General features: G+C 31.4%; 1 protein-coding gene across 1 annotated transcript; it reads right to left on the bottom strand.

The window, feature by feature from the left end:
- Positions 1–5,784: 5,784 nt before the first annotated feature.
- LOC137923505 (uncharacterized) lies at positions 5,785–19,839 on the bottom strand. Its single transcript, XM_068766764.1, has 6 exons — positions 19,644–19,839; positions 17,186–17,399; positions 16,499–16,714; positions 12,308–12,381; positions 6,592–6,814; positions 5,785–5,992 (listed from the first exon to the last, which is right to left on the bottom strand). Exons 1-6 carry the CDS (start codon positions 19,837–19,839, stop codon positions 5,785–5,787), a joined length of 1,131 nt encoding a protein of 376 aa, XP_068622865.1.
- Positions 19,840–22,610: the final 2,771 nt, after the last annotated feature.

The raw sequence follows: 22,610 nt of genomic DNA, 5'->3' as shown, positions 1-22,610 counted from the left end.
ACCGATTTTCTCAGAAAGTATGATATGCATAATGTAAAGACTAGAAGCAAAAACCATTTTTATATACCTAAAACTATACATGCTGTTACAATATAATCTCTAATAATATTTAAGAAACTTCTTTTGTTAAATTTAAAATAATGTCTAAATTTTGTGTGCCTAGGTTTTTACTTGTAAATGACGTCACAAAAGATAGCTTATTTTATAAATAATATTCGCCTCCAGGCTATTTCAAATTGTATTAAATAAATAATTTTATATTATTTTAATAATGATATAGTCTCGCTGAGTTTCTTTCGTTTACTGGCACCTGACTTTAATAAAAGATATCATTGATCGTTTGTTGAATAAATAATTATGAATTTAAATTAAATAAAAAAGAATTTAAGAATGTCATGTCCATATTTATCCACTCAGCGAGGGTTGACGGCGTCTGAGTGTTGTTCATTGACCCAAGATGTTTGATCAATGTATTAGAGCGACACTGACGCTCCTACTCATTAGCTTAGTCACGTTTCACACCTCCGTGGAATTTCTTCAGCTATATTCCCGGCTTGCTTGAAGCAAGCCTCGTAAATTTATATTCTATAGGATTGTAACAATTTTCGTTCCAGCGTAAGCTGTTGAAACGAAACATCTGCTTAATCATTGGACACTTCAAGTCCAATGATCAGGCATCTTGAATGGATTATTAGTGAAGATTTTTTTTTAAATTATCAGCGTAATAATGTTTTCATGATAATGCCCTTAAAGTTTATTACCTACATAAGACAATCTGGCTGAAGAGATGACCATGTTAATTTAACGTTCATTTAAACATCTAGATTTTTCCAATGATTGTTAAAAACATAAAGTTATAGACAGTGAAACAATAATTTTGCATTTTTAATTACATACATATCATTAGACATCAACTCTTATAATAGTTATCGATTGTTTAATTCTCTCTAGAGTAAAAATGAAAAATAAAATTCGAAAACATACATTCATTTATTTTAAATAAAATTTTATTCACACGATTGTCTATGAATAGTTGAAATCACATAAGAAAGTATTTGAAGAAGCGTAATTCATCTGTGCTTGACACCTTGTGACTTGGGTTAACACATTTCACCACTACACTAATAATGTTATCCCTTAGACACGGCTGTATCTATTACAGGATGCCGGATCCTCTCTTTGCATATTCTTATTTGTTAATTTACTGTTCCCAAAGTTCCTAACTGTTAGGTTATACCAATGAGGACAGTGTATCTACTTGAAAGCAAGGTTCTATTTACGGTAGGTCTTGCCTCCGACGTCTCTGACAGCAGTACTATTTAAGGTTAGTACCTCGTACGCGAATGCACTACCAGCCTCTTCAAGCAGGTAATGGCGTTGTAAGGCTCACTTCCCGTACTCCATATTACAGGATATAGAAGTATTGTTGAAAATGTAATATACTGATATAGCTTTTGCGAAATTGACAGCATTTTGTTTTTAGGGCCCATTATCGCAAACGAGCGAGCTTTGAAATGAGAACACAGAACTGAAAATATTCATAGACGAACTAAAGTAACTACCAAAGCCGAGTGGATTGAGAAGTTGAAGTGATAGTTGGCAAGCCACATAGCGAGTAGAATGGATTGCCACTGGGACCTTAAGCTACTAGAGTAGAGAACAAAGAGTGGGTATCGTAGGTCTGCCCACCCACGAAGTAGAGAGACAATCTTTTACATGTAGTCGCGTGCTAGCCGCTTTCAACCGGTCCTTTTGAAAGTCTACGGGTAGACCTATGTCAAGAAGTAGACAAGCTTAACGAAATTATAAAGATGATTAAAATGGAAACTGTCGTAAATAAAGTCTTACTTGTAGAATAAAATAACCATCAGAATAAATATGTATCACGGCGCGAAAAGTATAATTTTAAATTTTGAACAAAACGAATTGTCATTTATCAACCAAAAAGATTTTATTATAATTCAGATTTAATGTTAGATTAATAATATTACAAATAAAGCATACATTCGTAACCATGTAAGTTAGGACCGTATGAAAAATGAATCAAGTGACTAAGAAAAAAGGAACAATAAAGTTTCAGAAAGAAATTCAGATTATTTAATTACTTTTAATTTCACAAAACGTGATGCCGTTATTTTCCGTTCCGCACAACATTTTTCAACTTCACCTGCTTCGACGCGAATCGGTAATTAAATTCTCTTCAGCTTTATTTAATTGTTGAATTTTACAAAGCGAATCTCCTACAAATTGCTCTCGAATAGTTTCGCTTGTAGCATCCGACGTTTCCCTTCTGTGAAACAAATTACATGAGGCGAGGAATGTCTTAAATCGTTGTTAAAAATTGTAACACAAAAAGATATTTCAAATTCGAACATCGAAATTAAAAGTATTTAAATTTACAAGAAATTACAAAAATAAATAAACCAGGACCTGTAATTCAATAATAAGTTTTTATTGCATTATATTTTCCGTCCTCAAAGTTTTAGAAAAACTTATGTATGACTATGAATAGTTCATCTCAATAAACCTGTGATTATACTATTACAAACACTTTATCATATATCATGATAGCCCAGTGGTAAAAAACTGAGACTTGCAATTATAGATCATCGGTTCGAATCCCGGAATACAATCTTATATAATTCATACTTTGTGCAATGTATAGTGTTGCCAATTTTTACAAACCAGTTTCTGGAGGATGGACAGCATCGTTCTCTGCGTAACATATTACTATACTGTGATCGGCAACCCGCTTGCCGCATGACTAGCATGGCGATTATGGTGTATCCTCCATAGACATGTTGTTAGAAGGTCTATGCTTTGCAGTAGGCGTCTATAGGCTAAAACGACGACGACAAGGCTTTATAAAAAAATCTTGTACAATCACATTTTTATGCTATTTTTTTCTTAATTTTGTATACTTTATGTTTTACTTTATAAAGACGAAGTTTTTTGTATACGATATATCATGCTTCTATACTTATAGACTTCGATACCTGTTTAGAGTTTCAGAAAAAGTTAGGCTTTCAATAGTTTATTTTCAGGCAAAGTGTAGGGATTTAAAAAGAAAAAATCGTTTTCACAATGTAAGGATATCGTTTATTTATGAAAGACTTAGATGTCTATAAATAATCTATTCTTAGTCGCATTCGATTTACTTATTTTTTTATCGTTTATATATTTTATTACAATTCGGATAAGTTTTCTCGCAATCGCCGCCGTTGTGTGCTTTGTCGTATTCATTGTGGTAATCCTCTTCGAACTGTTTACCCCGCGGTAGCCTGCATTGAATGATAGTACACATTTTGAAAATACTTCATTATATTTTATGATTGGTTACAAGTATAAATAGTTTAAAAGGGTATATATAGCTCATTTTTAAACAACAAAAACTCGAAAAATTTAATTTTTTACACCCATTTTCAATAATTCTGTATAAAATAGTGACAAAAAAAATTCCATTAATTTACCTTGTCTATAGGAATGCGATAAGTCAATAGTATAAATAAATAATAAAATAGATCTAGACTGTAGTGATTGAGGACAGGATGTAAGGTAAAGGAAAAAATAAATAAATGTTAAAGAATAAAAAAAGATAAAAGATACTGTAAATAGAAAGATAACATAAAAATTATTGCCCCAAAAAATCCTCGTCCCCAATTAAGTAGGAATGGAAGGAAAGGTCCCAAGTCCCAAGTCCCAAGTCAGCTGGGATAGATAATGAACAAAAAAATAATTAAATATTAATTTATACCTACAATGAAATAAATCATTATTTCCTTTGGCGTGACTCTAACCCGTATTACTTTACCAATATCATTATTTTATGAAAAGGATTCTGAAATTGTACAGAATCTTATAAAATTATACAATGATTATTAAAATTTTGTTATTTTTGACAGTTAGCTGTGAACTTCGCGCGTTTGACAGTTTGCTTTGAAGTCCGTATTAATTGTGCATTATTATTCATTCACCAGACAGATGTCCTTTCTTAGTCGATTATATTAAAGTAAATTAAAGATTTTCGTATTCGTTTTAAGATAGGCAAAAAAAAATAAGTTTCGGAAATGTTTTAACTAAATTTGTACCGCATCGTATAAGACGTAAATTTTTATTCAAAACCATTTTTATGAACAAACAGAGATTGCAATCATTGTACGAAATACAGTTGTCCTTTTTAACTATTAATATATAAAATAATCATATAAACCGTACCAAATACACAAAACTGAAATTACATTTTTTACGGGAGAGCCGACTCGAATAATACTAGCCTAATAATATGTGCACGTGTTATTATAAACTCAATAGCATTGTTATTAAAGCTTAAAATTGTTTAAGCTATAGAAAACAAAAAACAATACGAAAACACTTCTAATAAAAACACTCACGTAAGCGTAACCCTCATGATTTCCTGAAGAAACGTGCCTTGCTCGTTTTTACCTCGGCCCGTCTCACAAAGCATACGTAGGAGGCATTCACGACCGCGCCAACCTAATCTAGTTGTTAAAAATAGAGGTTATGAAAATCGCTAGCTGAGACAACATAAATAAATAAAAACATACAAAATATCAATTTACAAAGATAAGATTATTTAATTGCTGTTGTTTTAAAAGTCTAAACGACAGTGGGTGTTAAGACCGAAAGGTTGTCGAGTGGTGATCGCAAACCGGTAGGCAAGGCGTGGACAGCCCTCTCCTTAGTTGGACCAACGACATAGTTAAGGCTGCGAGGAATAACTTGAGCAACCAACGCACGACCGGTCATTTTGACGATCTTTAGATAATGATGATTTAAAGTCATCATAAGGGTGAGTGCTATTATTCGTCACAATTGGCATGCGAGTTGACGAGTGAGATTTTTATTTCAAATATACACTAGAAATACTACTACCCATAGTCAGTAAATATTTTCTCTTTGCCAAATTTACGGCAAACACGAGAGGAGAATGTGGGAACTTTTCTAACAGTGGGGAGGCCTCATGGGACAAAAAACAGATGGATGCGCTTTAAGATGCCAGAGTGAAGACCACAGATAGCAAGCGCAGGGTAGAACGACCTCCCACAAGGTAAAGATACGACCTTCTTAAAATCGTCGGTAGATTTTAGATGAAAGCCGCTTTCAGACGGTTTTTTGGAAATCTTTGGGAGATGCCTTTGCCTGGCAGTGGACAACTAATGGCTGAAATGTTGATGATGACGTTCAGGAGATTGTCGATACAAAACTTTTGGAACGTAAGCTTTCTCTAAAGGTGTTAAAAATCACACATATACAGTGCAAATTCCATTACTAATTAACTCTATGTTAACTCCGATGGCATAAATATAAACTTAAATGATTTTCGGAATATCTTGTGTGTTGTAAATAATATAAGATTTTTAATACCAGAAATATTAAAAATACGACTTGTGATATCATCATTATCATCGTTATCATCAGCCAAAAGACGCCCACTGCAAGATCTCCTCCAACGATCACCATAATAACCAGACCTCCGCTGCACTTTTGCAGCGACTTCCCGCGACCTATATCGTCGGTCTACCTAATGGTGGTGAACCTGCCCTAGTATCTACCACACATGTGATATATTCTGATGAAAATCATCACAAAATTTACACTGATCTACACGATCACAATTGTATGTAATACGATAATTTGTACAAAATAACACCTGACAGCAATACTATCAATAACTTTTTTCTTTGATAAATTAAATTGTGTTATTGATCCAGTTACATAGATAAATAAAATCTACCATAAAAGACGTTTGATTAAAAATAATAATTACCCTTCTAAAAATTTTTCCAATTTTACGTATAAACTTTTCCTTCCTTCTCTATGGAATGTAATTCGATCTTCATCCAAGGAACTTAGAAAATTAATATCCTTTTGAGCATCGTGCAGTTGCCTGATCGCCATGGATAGGTTTTTTCCATTAAAATTCGTTTCTTCTATACTTCTTTTGGCGAAGGCAGGGTTGATAATAGGTCTCCTAAAAGTATTAATTATTATTAATCGCGAGCTATAATTCAGTTCGTTAATTATCTGCTATTTACAGATTCTCTAAATGATCTGAGATAGATTTTCGTCAAGAGGAAAATTCATAGATGGAAAAGTGCGTATTATTAATCTACACTATTTAATAATTATTTGTAATAAAAAAAAATTCTTGACAGCTAGATTGGACATTTTGAAGTCATTTAAAATAGAAACAATGCAAAGTAAAGAATTCTGAATCATAAATATGCTATTAATATCTATATATTCTTTTAAAATTCAATAAACAAATACTTGGCGATCTTAAGAAAAAAATCTTCTTAAATTAGATAAAATATAACGAATTTTATTTTATTACATATATAATTAAATAACTTTCAACTAAGTTCTTGATAAAAAGAAAAAAAATGTTCTTATGAAAAATAGCATGGGATAAAATTTTGTCACAAAATTTTGGTTTTATCAGAATGTCAGTCACCACAATAAATACAATGATCTTCAACTAGGGCGGCATTAATAAATGCCGTCATAGTGATTAGATCAACTCTGAAAAAGTACATCCATAAATAAATTTTAAAGTTTAACCACACTTACTTGTGATAAGGTATTTTCGATAGCACTTTTCCAGATTCGTCTAAGTAATAGATGTTTTTAGATATTCCGTTTCTTCTATGGGTCTCTTCGTGTAGTTTCTCGTGATCTTTAAGTAAATAAAATAGTTGCGGATCCGTTGACAACTCCCAAGCTAACGCTGCAGTATTCCCGAACCAAATGATATCGCCAACTTGAAGATATCCTTGATTTTGAGCACAGAATACTGCAAAAGAAATAACGTATACTTTATTATTTTATAATATCGATGTGATAGATATTTGAAGCTATTGTGATGCTTTCTCGCTCAACGAGCCATATCAAGGCTTATGTTCCGGATTACTATGAGACGGATAAACTATGAGATCGAACCGGCAATGATCTACGGATCTTCGTAGACCAGGGCTTCTTAAACTTTTGTCATGCACGACCCCATTCATGATTGCGAGTTTCTTGACGACCCCATACAAATAATAAAGAAAGATAAATTAATATTTTTTGATGATTTATTTATTAGGTAACAATATATATATATATATACGTATGAAAATATATAGTTTTAGAATTCGTTTTGAAACATACAAAAAAACTAAAATTAAACCTTCAACAAATGCGCGTGTCTAGACGCTGCAAGTCCACTGTTATATTCCGCCAACTCTAGTGATATTATAAAATGGTATATATAAATATTTGACATTAAAATCTCTCGACCCCAGATTTTTGCTACGCGCCCTCATTTGGGGTCGCGACCCATAGTTTAAGAAGCCCTGTCGTAGACGAATAGAAGAAATCGAAACAGCCCAGCGAAATGGCAAGATGTAGTGGCAGTAAGCAAGTCACGCCGCCGCCGCCGATGGCCGCCGGAGTTTAAAGTTTCTGGCATGAAGACCACGGGTCGACAAGCGCAGCTTAACGTCTAATCAAAAGGTGGACAGACAGACTTCGTAAAAGTCATCAGAAGGCACTGGTTAGAGGCGTTTTCTACCGACACTGTTGGAAATCTACAGATGAAGACTACGTCTAAAAACGATATCCAAAGGCAAAACTAATAATAAAAATAGTTATTATCAAAACAATCTCATTATATCTCGTCCTTATCCAATAAGTTTACCCCAAAAATTAGAAAACTACATAAAAACATTATATGAGTGTAGATATTCCAATAGAACTTTACCACAAATTCTGCCAAGCACTGAATGGTTTATTGAATACGTAACAACTTTATTTTTTATTTTGATTCATACCATTTATACGGTGTCAAATTTAGGTATCAATATGCTCTGATAATTACAAGATTTGTTTTTGTAGGCTTACTTTAATGTTCATACATCTTAGTCTATAAGCAACTGTTGAACTTAACTAAGCAGTGGTAGCTCAGTGATAAGGACCAAGACTTACTATCGTAGATCGCAGGTTTGATTCACGCTTTACACAATAATTATCTAGGATTGCCAGTGCTCGCAAATAAGTTACCAGAGGATGGGCAACAGTGCCCTTTGCGTATCATAATGGTACTCTACAATGGCTCAGCCTATTGATTATGGTTTATCCCCCATATATAAATATCTTTGACAGTTTTAATGACTTAAAGTGTAGTAAGTTTCCTTTTTTAAATTCTGTATGTTTATTACACAATCAAAGATTAATAGCAATTAAAAAAATAAATCAGAATGTTTATATTAAAATTGTACTATAAAAAATATTGACAGGCGCAATGTAGTATTTCTTCGACAATTTAAATGAACAAAAACAATGAAATCTTAAATTTAAGGAAAAACCATCATTTCTACCCACCCAACTGAAAAGAGCTTCCATCGGGAAATACAATAAATCGCTTTCTGCGTGAAAGGGCTTTTGACAAGTGCTCGACGTCGCCTTCTTTGTTTTCCGCACGAGAAACTGAAATAACTCCAAACAGAAATAAAAGTGCGAATTTGATTGCACCTATCATTTTGTACACTTCGATTGCGTTAAGTATTTTTGAAATCGATTGTTTCAGAGATTTTCCGGAATTACTGGACCTTTTCACCACTTAACTATTATAAAATTTCAATTAAACGTAACTCGTTTAACAACTATTATAGTTTAAATCAATGGAACATAATTAACAAACAAAGCTGATGCCCTTGACGACTTTACTTATTTACTCTTTCAACCAAAGACAACAGGTATGCCTTGTCAAACAACAACTGGTGCGAGTTCTCTTTGGCATGTCGTCGTTTATCAAATTTAGAGAACAATACAAATAGGTAGCAAACTTGTTTACTTTCAATTAAGGTCTTACGGGTACGCTTCGGTAGAAAAATGTTTTTCGAACAGCGAATATTTTTTCTTTACTAAGTTTTTCTTTTCTCTATCCTATATATTTTCAGCAGAATATTAAAATTTAATCACGTTATATTTTACTCTTTCCCTGTTACTATTAAGCCTATATGTGTCTAAGTTTTAAAATATGATTTATCTATTTACTTGATAAAGTTTCGTTTTAGATAAAACTACACAGTATTTAAAATTTACTGCGTTGTAAATAGTTGTTAATAGTATTAAAAAGACAAACACAACGACTTTAATGTAAAAATGTCATGGCATGTTAATGTATTTTTTTATTGGTCTAGGCAAAGCATTTGATCTCTGTATCGCCTGATGTTAAGCTGTGACAAGGTCTACGGTCTAGTAATGGCTTGCCTTGAATATATTTTACTTATTTATTCTTGACTTGGGGACTCCCAAGCTATATTATATTTTATTATATTATATTATATTATATTATATTATATTATATTATATTATATTATATTATATTATATTATATTATATTATATTATATTATATTATATTATATTATCAAAAACTAAATTTTTAGTTTATACAAATCAATAATAAAATACATTGTTATAAATTACTTTGTTTCCGACTGTACCAGTTTGTTCTAGATTCACCTTTACTAAAACTAAAGCATGGCAGGCAATATATAAATAAGATAAACATGTTTGCACCTTCAGAGAGTAAGCATTTACGCAACTGTAAATTTTTAAAAGTAATTGTACCGTTTTGTGTCGCAATTTAGTTTCTCATTTCTTTTCCTTTTAGAAACTTCAAGGTTGCACCACGGTTTGAATATATTAAGGATATATTGTAGCTTTGAATAAGTATCATGTTCCCCGTGAAACAAGGTTAAGTAAAATATTTGTGATGATAATAACGTAAATATTAATTGTATTTTATTAAATATTTTTTATTGTACATAATATCATTCATTTAAATAGTTTCATAATATTAATAATCAAAAGAATACAGTGGGCGGAAGAATACTATAGTATGGAAACAGTAGAAGTGTAAATGATGGGTAGTTATCGTGTACAAAACATACATACATATACACACTTAAACATACATAAACATACATGCATATGTACATATATAGCATACAAATATATGTTTTGTATATTATATTTCAGTTAAATTCTTTACCGTCGATCTCTTTATTGACCTTTGGCTGTATATTCCCATAAAGCTTAAGAATTTTAGTGAAAAATAAAATATTTTAAAATAATTACAAATGATTATTTGAGTTCTTTACTAGAATTTAATTTTATAATATTCTTTTTAAACTATCCAGTTCCAAAAATATTCAATGTCACCAAAATAATCATCGTATAATAATATCAAAACATAATATGTTACTCTTTGTAGAGTATCGTTACTTATGAAGAGTATACAGAGATTCTATATCATGTCTCAAGGTGAGGAAGATACACAGGATTTTGTATTAAAATTTGGTATAACATCGCACTATACTGGGTAAGTTAGAAAGCAATATCTTTTAATAAACTGTACACCAGTTTTATTTGATTGTAATAGAAAATCAAATAATTATAACAAATTAAACAATGCGCCTTTTGTTTTCAGTTAAGAAATTTGTTTTAAATTGTAAAAAAAAAACTATACTTATAAAATAACTATTATTTACCGAATGTTAAATCAAATAACTCCTTAAATATAACTATAAATAGTAATGTTCTAAACTATGTAGATTCCACAGTTTTCCTGAGTGTCACAACCTATTCTAAACTTCAACGGGTTCCTCACATACAGTCTCTTGAGGGAACACTTAGTGCTGCAGCTTATGCCGTTAGGAAGAGACAACGTTACTCTGATATTAATGCTGCTAGGATAGTGTATTTTAGTTATTTTCACAGCATTATGTCCTATGGACTGATGCTTTGGAGTGTAAGTGCGAATATTTAAAGTTAATTTATTTTGCAGAAGCGAGCCACTCGAGCTATTCACGGCTTAAGATCTCATCGAGAAAACGATTCAAATAAATCCATTTTCTTACAATGTATTTATGATATTTTATAATATAACATATAAGTAATATATGTATTTATATTAATAAAAGCACAATTATTATTTTTAAAAATATTGGCACATTAATAAATACGTAATATAACAATAGATTAAAAAAAGGGAGCATCTATAATGTTTTTACAAGGAACCATGGAAAATTGGCTACTTCACATTTGCACTTCAAATAGACGGAATCAGATTTTGTAACGAAATTCCGCAAAACAATACTAAATTACTATTTATTAAATTCAAAATACATATTAAAATTAAATGAACTAAAAAGCATAATATTTAATATACAAATATTTAAATGACAAGACTCCTCGGCAGTGATGTCGATTGATTATTTTGTTTTCATTTAGGCTATTTTTGACAGAAAGTGTTTATACATAAATTGTTAAACTTCATTAAAAGATGTGTTCTTGTTGAGTTTTTTCGTTTTCGTAAGCGAAACAGAGCCAAAAATAAAACAGTCGACGAGAATTAAGAGTCCTCTTAAAAGTTACAATTTTAAATAAATGAGTATTATATTAATGTTGGGGTTCTAGTGTTTCGGGTTAAATCCGGTCTGGCCAAGATGATTTAAATTAGCGTCATGTTTAATACAAACATTTTTATTCATCTTTATCTTTACCATGTCACTGTTCGATTGTATAGTTATCGGATTACAAAATAATTTCCACTTCGAAGACCATAGCTTAACACATACGAGGCCTTCGGAGTCGTGAGTGAAAGCTGAAAACTCTTATTAGGTTCAGCAACTTTCAGTAGAGGATGGATCGATCGTGACCTCTAGTAACACAACAGTTTCAGAGGAAGCGTAAACAACGCCTACCCTAGGAAGGGCAATTCACAGTACAGAACAATGTTAAACAATAAAATTCCAGAATATTGGGACCGGGCTACCTCACACTTTATCACCCGGAACAAAAAAAATACAAAGAATTATTACTTTCCATTTTTTTTACCTTTTAATACGTTCGCACTAATGATTTCTGATTTTGATGATGACATTAACCTTTTTAAATGTAATTCACTGATTGGTTTAATAGAAGTAATGTAAGTGTTGTGTAATGAATAATTAAAGGGTGTTTAATAAGATTATTGTAAAATGTACAACTAAAAACATTTGTACATTCTAGTATGGTTTTGATGGTTATTTAGAAAAAGATAGTAAACTTTTTATATCCTAGACACTTTCTGTGTCTTTAACCATTAGCATTGAGTATATAAGGTGAGAAAACGATGATGAACCAAAGATTACATTAAAACTTTATTTGCGCTCGTAAAAGACAAGGTAGTTAATGTAAATATAAACGCAATTTTTCTTGAATCTATATATGTTCGCATCCTGGATACATGAGAGCACAATCGTCAGACCCGGTGTGAGCTTTATCATAATCCCTGTGATATTCTTCTTCAAATTCGGTTCCTTTAGGCAAACTGTAAAAAAAATTGAATTTTTACACTACCAAATATTAATTTCGTGTACCTACTAGGTATAACTTCTAGCTAGATGCCTATATGAGAACTGATGTTATAACAGTGATCTCCACACTTTTCTAGTATATAAATATTACTGCAGAAATGACAATCAGTATAGATCTCTCTGCAAATAAAATTATGTACGTATATTTACATTTATGAGAAGTGGTAGCCCAGAGGTAGAGCACTGTGACTTGCGATCGTAGGTCACGAGTTCGATTCCAGGGATAAAATCTTACATTATTGACACTTTGTGCATAAATAAATAGGATTGCCACTGCGCACGTCCAAGCTTCCAGAAGATGGGCAGCAGCGACGTCTGCGTACCATAATACCACACTGCCATCGCAAACCCAAGCGTGGCGATTATGGTATACAGTTATATATTTGTATAGGCTTCAAATTGATGTTTTTTTATAAAATAATATAATTATTTTTACTTCCATAACTTATAAACATCGGGGTTTGATGACAATCTTTTTTTTTTTCAATAATAAATCTGTTTGACGAAATTCAGCATTGGAATGAGTGCCTTCGTACATAGCCTCTCGTTTAAATTAATCATAATATTTACGTAGTGTTTTACGTGTTCTGTTAGTTATGTAATTATTATCGTCATCATTTCAGCAGCAAAACGTCCACTGCTGAACAAATGCCTCCTTTAAAAAATTCCCATAAAACTTTTTGAAAACGGTCTGTATCCAGCAGCTTCCGACAATAACAAGGTCTTTAGGACGTGTTCTTACACTGCACCGCCAGTTTCTACTTCAAGAAGGATTCAGTGACTGTCTTCAACTACCACTGCCACTTAATCACGATATTCCACTATTTATTTTCACCAAATACATGTTAGTATTACGAAACAGATATATAATAGAAAATTAGTCGGTTTTAAATCAAGACATATATAAAATACTTACGTGAATATTGTACGAAATAGTTCAGACAAGAAAGTGCCTTGGTTTGATTTTTTTGCCGATTCACACAACTTATAAAGAACACATCGCCGTCCGTCTTGACCTAGTCTGAAACATTATCGTTTCTTTTAATAAACATAACTTATTTACTATATTAATATTTACAACTCTATATAAATCGTTAAAAGTAATTTAAAAGAAAGTCATATATCTTATAAATTCAGTTTACTGCTGAAAAACATTTACTTTTTTCTTTATCAATACTTAATATTGCTTGAAATGTTTAATTGATAACCAAGTACAATTCTCGTTCAAAGTAGAGTTAAAAAGTAAGATGCGAATACGATATTCGATTATTTATAATATTATTCCATTATCTCATTTACAATGACGTATGTGTGCGTCTAAAGAAAAATGTCACAAGAGCCTTATTTACTCTTACTTATTTGTTACGTACGATTGTTTAGAATTAGCCTTTAACAAACTAACATTTATTTTTTGTAGTCACATCAATATCCTTAATACAGAATTTATACACAATTAATCCACTTTGTAACAGGAATTTATTTTGATTATTTTTTCTTCTTTTTCAGTCGATTGACGCCTAGGTCTTCTTTAATGATCGCCACGATGACCGTTCCTGTGCGTTCCCGCATTTACCGACGCCCCGCAACCTTACCTATGTCGTCGATTCACCCAGTGGGGAACCTATCCACGCTGCATCTACGGACTCTAGGTTGCCACGTTGCTCAAGAACCTTTCGGCCAATTGGCTATCGGTTGCACGAACAGTGCGATTTTTGTTAACTATTATAAATTTCATAATAATTTTTTACGTGTTAATTCAGAGACATTATAAAAGAATCTATTATTATACCGTACAACAGTTGTCTGCAAAAGTGTTATGTTAAATTTTATATTTAAAAGTTTAGGTTAGTTTTTAAAGTTCTAATAATTAAAATTAAATATGAAAGCCAGAGAAAGATACAAGCCTTTTTTATTCTAGTTTATTACCTAAATCACTGTTTTTATATACAATATTCTTACACACATAGACCAAATGATCATATATACTTTATCGACGATATAATATATGTATATATTTATTTACACTTTAAAAAAATTCCATATAAAAAACAAAAAGTAAACGTAACAAAATAACGTAGATAATAACTAAAAAGTAAGAATTTATAAATAGATACAATAGGCGGTCTTATCACTCGAAACGATCTCTACCAGACAACCTTTACATGAAGATAAGAGACATAAATGGGTAGCAAGACTTGATAGCCTATATGTAAAGTACAACGAAAATTCTTAAAAATGAATTCTTATTATTATTACTATTAATAAATCACAACAATAAAAGTCAAAGCCGTGCTCAAGAAACGTTTAAATTTTGAAACCAGGCAAAAAAAAAACTTTTACAAGTAATTGAATAATGTATAATAATATTTGCCTAATCATTACACATATATTGAGGTGAATATACATATAAATAGATGCAACAGACAAAAACTAAATATAATTTAAGTCAAACGTACCAACGTTGAATGTTGGAACACAAAATTAAACTGATTGACTCCAGTAAAAATTGAATTCAGTTAATAAGCCATTCAGAGAACCCGCTCATACGTAATTGAGGGTGTGTACGTAATTTTTTGAAAACGGAATAAAAGGGGCTCTGATTTGTCAATTCTCAATGATTTTTACGCATCATTACATACAAACTGAACGAGTCGGTATATTCATGGTACGACTTTAAATGATAAAATATCACGAGTCTTCTTGTTTGGTAAAATAATTGTATTATTATGATTAAATAATTAATAAATACATTCAAATTTAATTAATAACAATAATATAAAAATTCTAAAATAGCGAAAAGGAGTCTGATGAAAAATTTATGATAATTATTGCACATCTATATATATATATATATATATATGCAATAATTATCATAAAAATTTCAGGCACAATATCTATGGTGTATATAAATATACACTATAACGTCTTGAACGTTATATTGACACCTGAATAAATATCTATTTAACTATTCTCTCTAACACAAAATTTTCGTATTTAACACCATTACCAACAGACAGTTCATTATCATCACAATTTCTCGTTGTCCGCTACTGAAAATAGGCTTCTCCCATTTAATCTCAATTTTTACATCAAAATTTCAATCCCTGTAGTTCTACCAAAACCGCTGTACCGCGCCTTAGATACGCACGCGGCTTGACTGGGGCGGGGAGTATCGGCCGATCCTTACAGGCACTATAAACACTGGAGGCGTCGATGCTCATGTAATTTTTTTCCTCAGCCTCCACCTGTCTTTTCTTTGGTTATGCGTGGTACAGCTGTTTTAGTAGCACTACAGTAATTAATTCACAAGTATTAGTATTACTACACATCATGTTTACACATCCGAAACAAGAATCAAAATACCAACTCAAAATTCATCATTTATAACCAAGGAGTATCGCAAACAAACACCTAAAGCATAATAAATTAGGGAAGTGATTTGTTCCACTAATTGCTATTAATACACACTTTAATAACTATTACAATCTTATTCGGAATGAACACACTAATGGAATCAAAATATAATCTTGGTTCAAACGCAAGAAGAATCAATATACGCTTGTTTTGACAAAGATACTTGGTTTATTTCATTCAGGCTTCATTTTGACATAACATGTAGATATATATGGTGATTGGCTATAATTATAAAAGTTTTAAACATGTGAATGTCTATTTAGCTTATTTATCAAAATATATTTGAAGCTTTTACACTTATATCTATTTACCTTTACAGAATGATAATTCTGAAATATGTTACGTTATATTTTTTTCTATTACATTGTGACAAGCCAATAATTTCAGCCAGTACAAAGGCTGCAGGGAAAGATCGTAAACAAAAATTAATTTTGATATTTAGCATTCCTAATATTTGAAACGCTTTTTCGCACTATAAAATCCATTTTGTTAATTATTATTTCTTTAAATTTACACTTTAATTGGCAACAAGATAATTATATATTCACCCAATTCAAGCCTAATTAACATCTATAACCAATCATCCTGTATATATAACTTTAGTTTTATTTCGTGATTATTTTATCACCTAACTGCTAATAATTTCAACTTACTTACGCATTAATTAACTTCTCAATTTTTTCGTATAACTCCACTCGACTATTTCTATGGAAATCTACACTGTCTTTGTCCAAATGATCCTTGTTTAAATATTCCCTCGTCGACTGTTTCTCGTGCATTTTCATTCTGTCTATTTTCATATTTAGTTTTTCTCTGAATGTTACTTTGTCATCGATGCTCCTTTTCGCGAACGCCGGGTTAACTGTAAGCCGCCTGTCAAATAAATTACGGATACAATTAACTTCATGTATGATATTACATGAGAAACTATTCATTGATTAGTTTCCTCGAATTCATTTTTTTTTCCTTGAATTCATTACGGATACAAATCACATCATGTATGATATTACATGAGAAACTATTCATTGATTAGTTTCCTCGAATTCATTTTTTTTCCTTGAATTCATTACGGATACAATTAACTTCATGTATGATATTACATGAGAAACTATTCATTGATTAGTTTCCTCGAATTCATTTTTTTTCCTTGAATTCATTGCGGATACAAATCACATCATGTATGATATTATATGAGAAACTATTCATTAATTAGTTTCCTCGAATTTCGAGTTTCTCCTCGAATTCATTCACGTTACGAAAAAAGGAATTTTTCTCTTACAAGAACTTTTGACATTCATTTTTCAAGTGCGGTCAAAATAAATTAAGTAACAAACTTTAATTTACCTTCGGTATGGCACTTTAGCTAAGACTTTTCCTGTATCGTCAAGATAATACACGTTTTTATTTGAATCGCCCCTTCTGTTTATTTCTTTTTCATGATCTTTGAACATATTAAAAAATTTAGGATCCGACGGGAGGTTCCACGCAAGAGCCGCCGTGTTGCCGTAGAGGAAAATATCACCAATCGGTATCAGAGCCATTGTTTGGACGCAAAATACTGTAAAAAATATAATATTTTAGTCTTATAAAATAAAACAACTGGAATTACTGGTAGAAAATTTGAGAAAAACGAAAAGACAGAGAAAGACAGAGATTAAGAAGAGACATTAGTCCACCATTACATGATGTGTGTCGTTGTTTCAGGTCATAGACGGTCACAACAAGGCATAAGCCTTCCCCAAAGATATCTATAGTGGGATATACCATGATCGCCACGATTAGCAGGCGCGTTGGCAATTACAGTGTGATGTTATGGTACACAAAGGAAGCTCCTGCCCTTCCTCTGGAAACTTATTTGTGAGCAGTTACAATCCTATATATTACATGATGTTCTCGAGCGTGACCACGAATAGGTAAGACCACGGTGGACCGAAGACATAGTCAAGGTCGCTGTAAGTCCCTGGATGGGGCCAGCGCGAGACCAGTTAGTGGTGATGCTGTGGAACACCTATGGTTGCAGTGGAAGTCTATCATCTGAAATGATGACGACGATGATGACTTCTTTTAGATGTTGACCTGCCATAAAGATAATTATACCGTGTGTTTAATGCAACTGCATTAAACACACGGTATAATTATCATTCTTAAACTTAAGAATGTAACAAGAATTTGTTACAGTCTATACGTGGTGTTTACTTCTTTTCTGCCCTGAATCGAAGGTAACTAAGAAACTATTAGGCTGATAAAACTTGAAGACAATTATGTCTTTTTTTTTAACCACGCCTAAAACCCCTTCCATAATTCTGAATAATATAATGTTGGGATTCTTTACAAATTGCAAATTTTATTTCCTGTTTGCTTTCTATATATACTAGAATTTGTGGAGTTTCAACGCATTATATGTAAGTATTATATTCCATAATATTCCAATGTAATATATGAATGTAAAAGAAATTGTGATTTGAATGCATTATTTTTTTGACACTTGGTTAATAATATCTCTTACATTGCTAATACAGAATTCGTCAAATTTGGAGCAGTAAAGACTATATTGCTACCGAAATCACTGTACCACGCCTTAAAAAGAGCAGCGAGGTGAGGGGTGACTGAAAAAGAGCAATATTTAAAAATATTTGCCCGCAGGCAAACGTTTATAAGGTGTGGTGTCTTTAATAATATCATTTATAGTGTAGTAACTCTTAGCGAACAAAAGTTTATAATATGTTTATAGTATCCGATATATTAAAAAAGCGTACAAAGTAGCCATAGAAATATTTAGTTACTCAACGAAATCGAGTCTTACATTAATACGACTACAGCTAAATTCAAAAAAACTTGCTCAACCTATTTTAATAACTATTATTACAAAATCAAAACATTCTTTATTCGAATAGGTCGCTATAAGCACTTTCGAATCGTCAATGAACATAAAATGTCAGCATTGTCCCTACAGGAAGCTGCCGTCGGTATTTTTATGGCAATATCGGTAATGATGCTTTTGAACTTACAATAAAACAATTTTCAACTGCTTGAGATAATTTTGATAACGCAGTGAGCACAATACCATAACTTGAGCTGTAGAATGTCCTCTGTCGGACATGGGACGCCTGTAAAGATTTTCAAACAGACCGGTTCGAAACGACCTTTACGTGGTAATATGTGTCTTGTAGGAGAACTGTTAAATCTATGTTTGCCAGTGCGTGGTCTCTCTCACAACCTTAAGGTCCCAACGGCTATCTATTTTGCACCCTACGTGGACTACAGCTGTTACTTCAGCTTGCTAATTCCCTGAGCTATGACATTTTTTGGTTCATCGTACAGACCTGAATAAATGTGACGTGTGATGTGTGTGTTGTGGTTTTCTATAACAAAAATACTTCTAAGGTCACACTATTTTTGGATGTATTGTATTATTTACTATTATTTGAAAGCTGTGCTCATCTCTACACCTGGTATTATAAAAATAATAATAATGCTTAGTAGTGTAGAATATCTATATTATGTAGAAAGGGCCAAAATTATTCTGCTAGTATTATTCATGAACAACGTTGAACTTTTTTGTAGTTTTTTATTCTTAGTTACATTATTTAATTATTCTTGTGTTTTTGTTTTTGTAGTGGCAATGTTTAGTTGCCGCCTGTATATTTAGCTAAACATTATAAGCTTTAGTTATAGTTTATATTTAAGCCTGATTAAAATATTGTTATAAGTAAACAATATTTATTCGATTTCAATTGTTTTACTGGTCTTTGTCAGCAGAACAAACGCCCTAATTTCAATTGTTACGATCTAAATTACTTACCTAATTGAAATGAACTTCCATCTGGGAACACAATGAACCTTTTAGCTCTAGACAGTAGCCGGGTACGTGTTTCGTTTCCTTGCGAACCCTCATTTCCAGCACAATCCTCGTCGCAATCTTCTCCATTATCACTTCTAACTAATTTAAGTAGTACTACTAATATTACAAGTAATCGGTAATAGCTGGATATATCCATGGATTGATTTTATATGTAATAAGAAAGTTAAATCTTGTCTGACGCAAATAGACACTATATGCGAATTCTATATTCAAATATGAGTATTTTTTTTTCTTCTTTGAAAATCAACTATAAAGTTACCAGTGGGAAAACGCAAGCAGAACTGTCCCGTTCTTTACTCAATGCCTTCCAAGCAAATATGTATAAATGAAACGGCAATTAACATGTATTGTGTCAATGATTTTACAGTTATTTTAGTTTGAAATAGGTTTCCAAAAACAAAAAAGGCAATATTGAAAAATCGTGTTCATCGAATTGTCAAACCACTTCTTTATAATTCGTCACAGAAAAAAATGATGACACTCAGTTTTACACGTGTACAAAATCACACAAGTACTGAAAAACATTTTATATTTAGGTTTTAAAATAAATAAAAACAGACAAATTTTCAATCGTGATATTATTCAAATTTATGATATAATTTTGCCTCACCTCGATACAATTAACATAATTTCATAACGGCAAATGTATTCAACAAAAATCGCGAAATGTATTTTGCTTAAATAATTACATTACGAACGTAATTGCAGGTAAAACGCTCTATATTCGAAACATTAAACCATATTAAACATAGTTAACAAATTTATAAAACTAAGTAATTTTAAAAATATTCTTTCACAGGAAATATTTTAAAATGATTACGTAGTTTAACTTTAATCGTAAAAATTCCTATTTTAATACTAACGTCAAAAGTTGTCTTAAGGGCACGATCCTTGAAGAGATACATGTACATGCTAAGGATAATTTAAGTTGGATCTACACTTTTACTTATACAATGTAAAGAATCTTTTACATTTATTATTGTAGTTTATAAAGTTTTATTCAACAAAAATAAGGGGAAATATCTTTGTATATAATCAACTTCTTCATAAGTAATTTACCTTTCTTTTAGATATAACGTAAACCTCAGAAAGATATAAGACAAAAGTTATGTATATTAAACAAATTGTAATAACAAATTTATGTATTTTTAATAGACGCTTCATATTTCTTTATATTTTACATATCAAAAAAATAGTTTAAAAAAATCATTAATTAAACATATTTTTATACTTGTATTTTTAAGGATAGCTTGTTGTGATTGTTGATTCCTGTTGGCTACAATAGTGTGTATAGCTTGAATCATTATATGGTAATGATGACAAGTATCAATAATTTTTAAATCTTGATACTTTTTCTTAATAACTAAATGTCGGCGAGTTGATGTCAGCTAATCGATCGTTGCACTCAGGATACAATTTGTCGCACGAATCCGTCGATTTCGATGCCTTGTCGTATTCCTCTAAATACTCGTCGGAAACCTCGCCGTTCTGTGGTAACCTGCAAATCAAATCGAGCAACACCGTCCATGTGAAACGTACACAGTGGCGATACGCCGCACTTGCACACAAAAGCGTTTCGTAATTGCCCTAGATAACCTAGGTGGGGCGCATTCACCAAGTCGGGCATAAACTAGGCTAGTGCAACCACCGCCGTGCGATTAAGAATGCCTCTCATATATGAATTTAATAAATTTCAGAATAAAACGCTCATTCTATGTATTTTTACTTAAATATGCACATTACGGTCTTTGTATATTATTTTTAAGCTTAAAATATTCCTACTATTTTACATAAACCTCTTCCCAGACTACGGTCTGTTTGGTTATTCAGATATTGATATATCGACGGGAATACCGGCTCAGAAAATAAAGGTGTAAAATTAGTAGAAATCCGTTAGACAAAAACTTGTTTTAAGTAAAAACAAATCTCAAGGATTAATTGGTCTACTACGGTATCAAGGACATTGTTAAAATTATCTCAAAAAACTAACTAACTTAAACTGGAACCGATGTGGGTATAGGGCCGCTATAGGAGATGTCAATATGATTCTATCTGAATTTTTATCAAATTGGACTTTTCTGGCGTCCTTCTCATAACGTATACAAATATGGATTTTATGTGAATAATCATCATTATGTGAATAATAAAATAAAGTCACTGTCATTACGTGGAGTAGATAATAAAATTTACACAAATTGCAATCCGCTGTATATATATACACATATATATATATATATATATATATATATATGTGTGTGTGTGTGTGTATATGTATATATATACATATATATATATACATGTATGTATACATATATAAATATATCCTATAATCATAAATATGTTTTCAATTTTATTAGTGTGAAAAACGATTTTATTATGATGTAATTGTCTTATTATAGGGTATATTTTGCCGTCATGTGGTTTATTTCTATAGATTGTTTTAAACTAATACATATATTAATTGTGCTCTTAAATTTCTCTAAAATGTTTAAATCACTTATATTTCTGAATAAGTCAAAGATCTTACTATATTTTGGGCTCTAAATTCTAAAATCTTTGACGTTTGAACGCATCGGTCAATTTTTTTTTATATTTCATATACTTCATCGATCAACGTCACGTATTTCGTTACAACGTATTTACTTTTACGTACTCTTAAATGCGATGTATGATTGACGAATTGCATAAAATTAAATCAATTTCACCCACACCACACACCACATTGCCGATATTATGCATTCGTATATTTTTGTTTTAATACATGAAAAAAACTTGAAAAGAGATCATGAACAATGCATTCACATGATATTAAATAATTTGTTTAACTACCTGCTCTTTGATACGTCGTCCTGGAGACCTGATGAACGTATTATAATGATAAAGCCTTTGTGTTACTAAAATATAAGA

This window comes from Battus philenor, unplaced genomic scaffold (genome assembly GCF_028537555.1).
Source record: "Battus philenor isolate CCGP_79_NKW_IND1 unplaced genomic scaffold, ilBatPhil1.0.hap1 SCAF_21, whole genome shotgun sequence".
Lineage (NCBI taxonomy): Eukaryota > Metazoa > Arthropoda > Insecta > Lepidoptera > Papilionidae > Battus > Battus philenor.
This window is presented reverse-complemented; position numbering and strand designations above follow the sequence as displayed.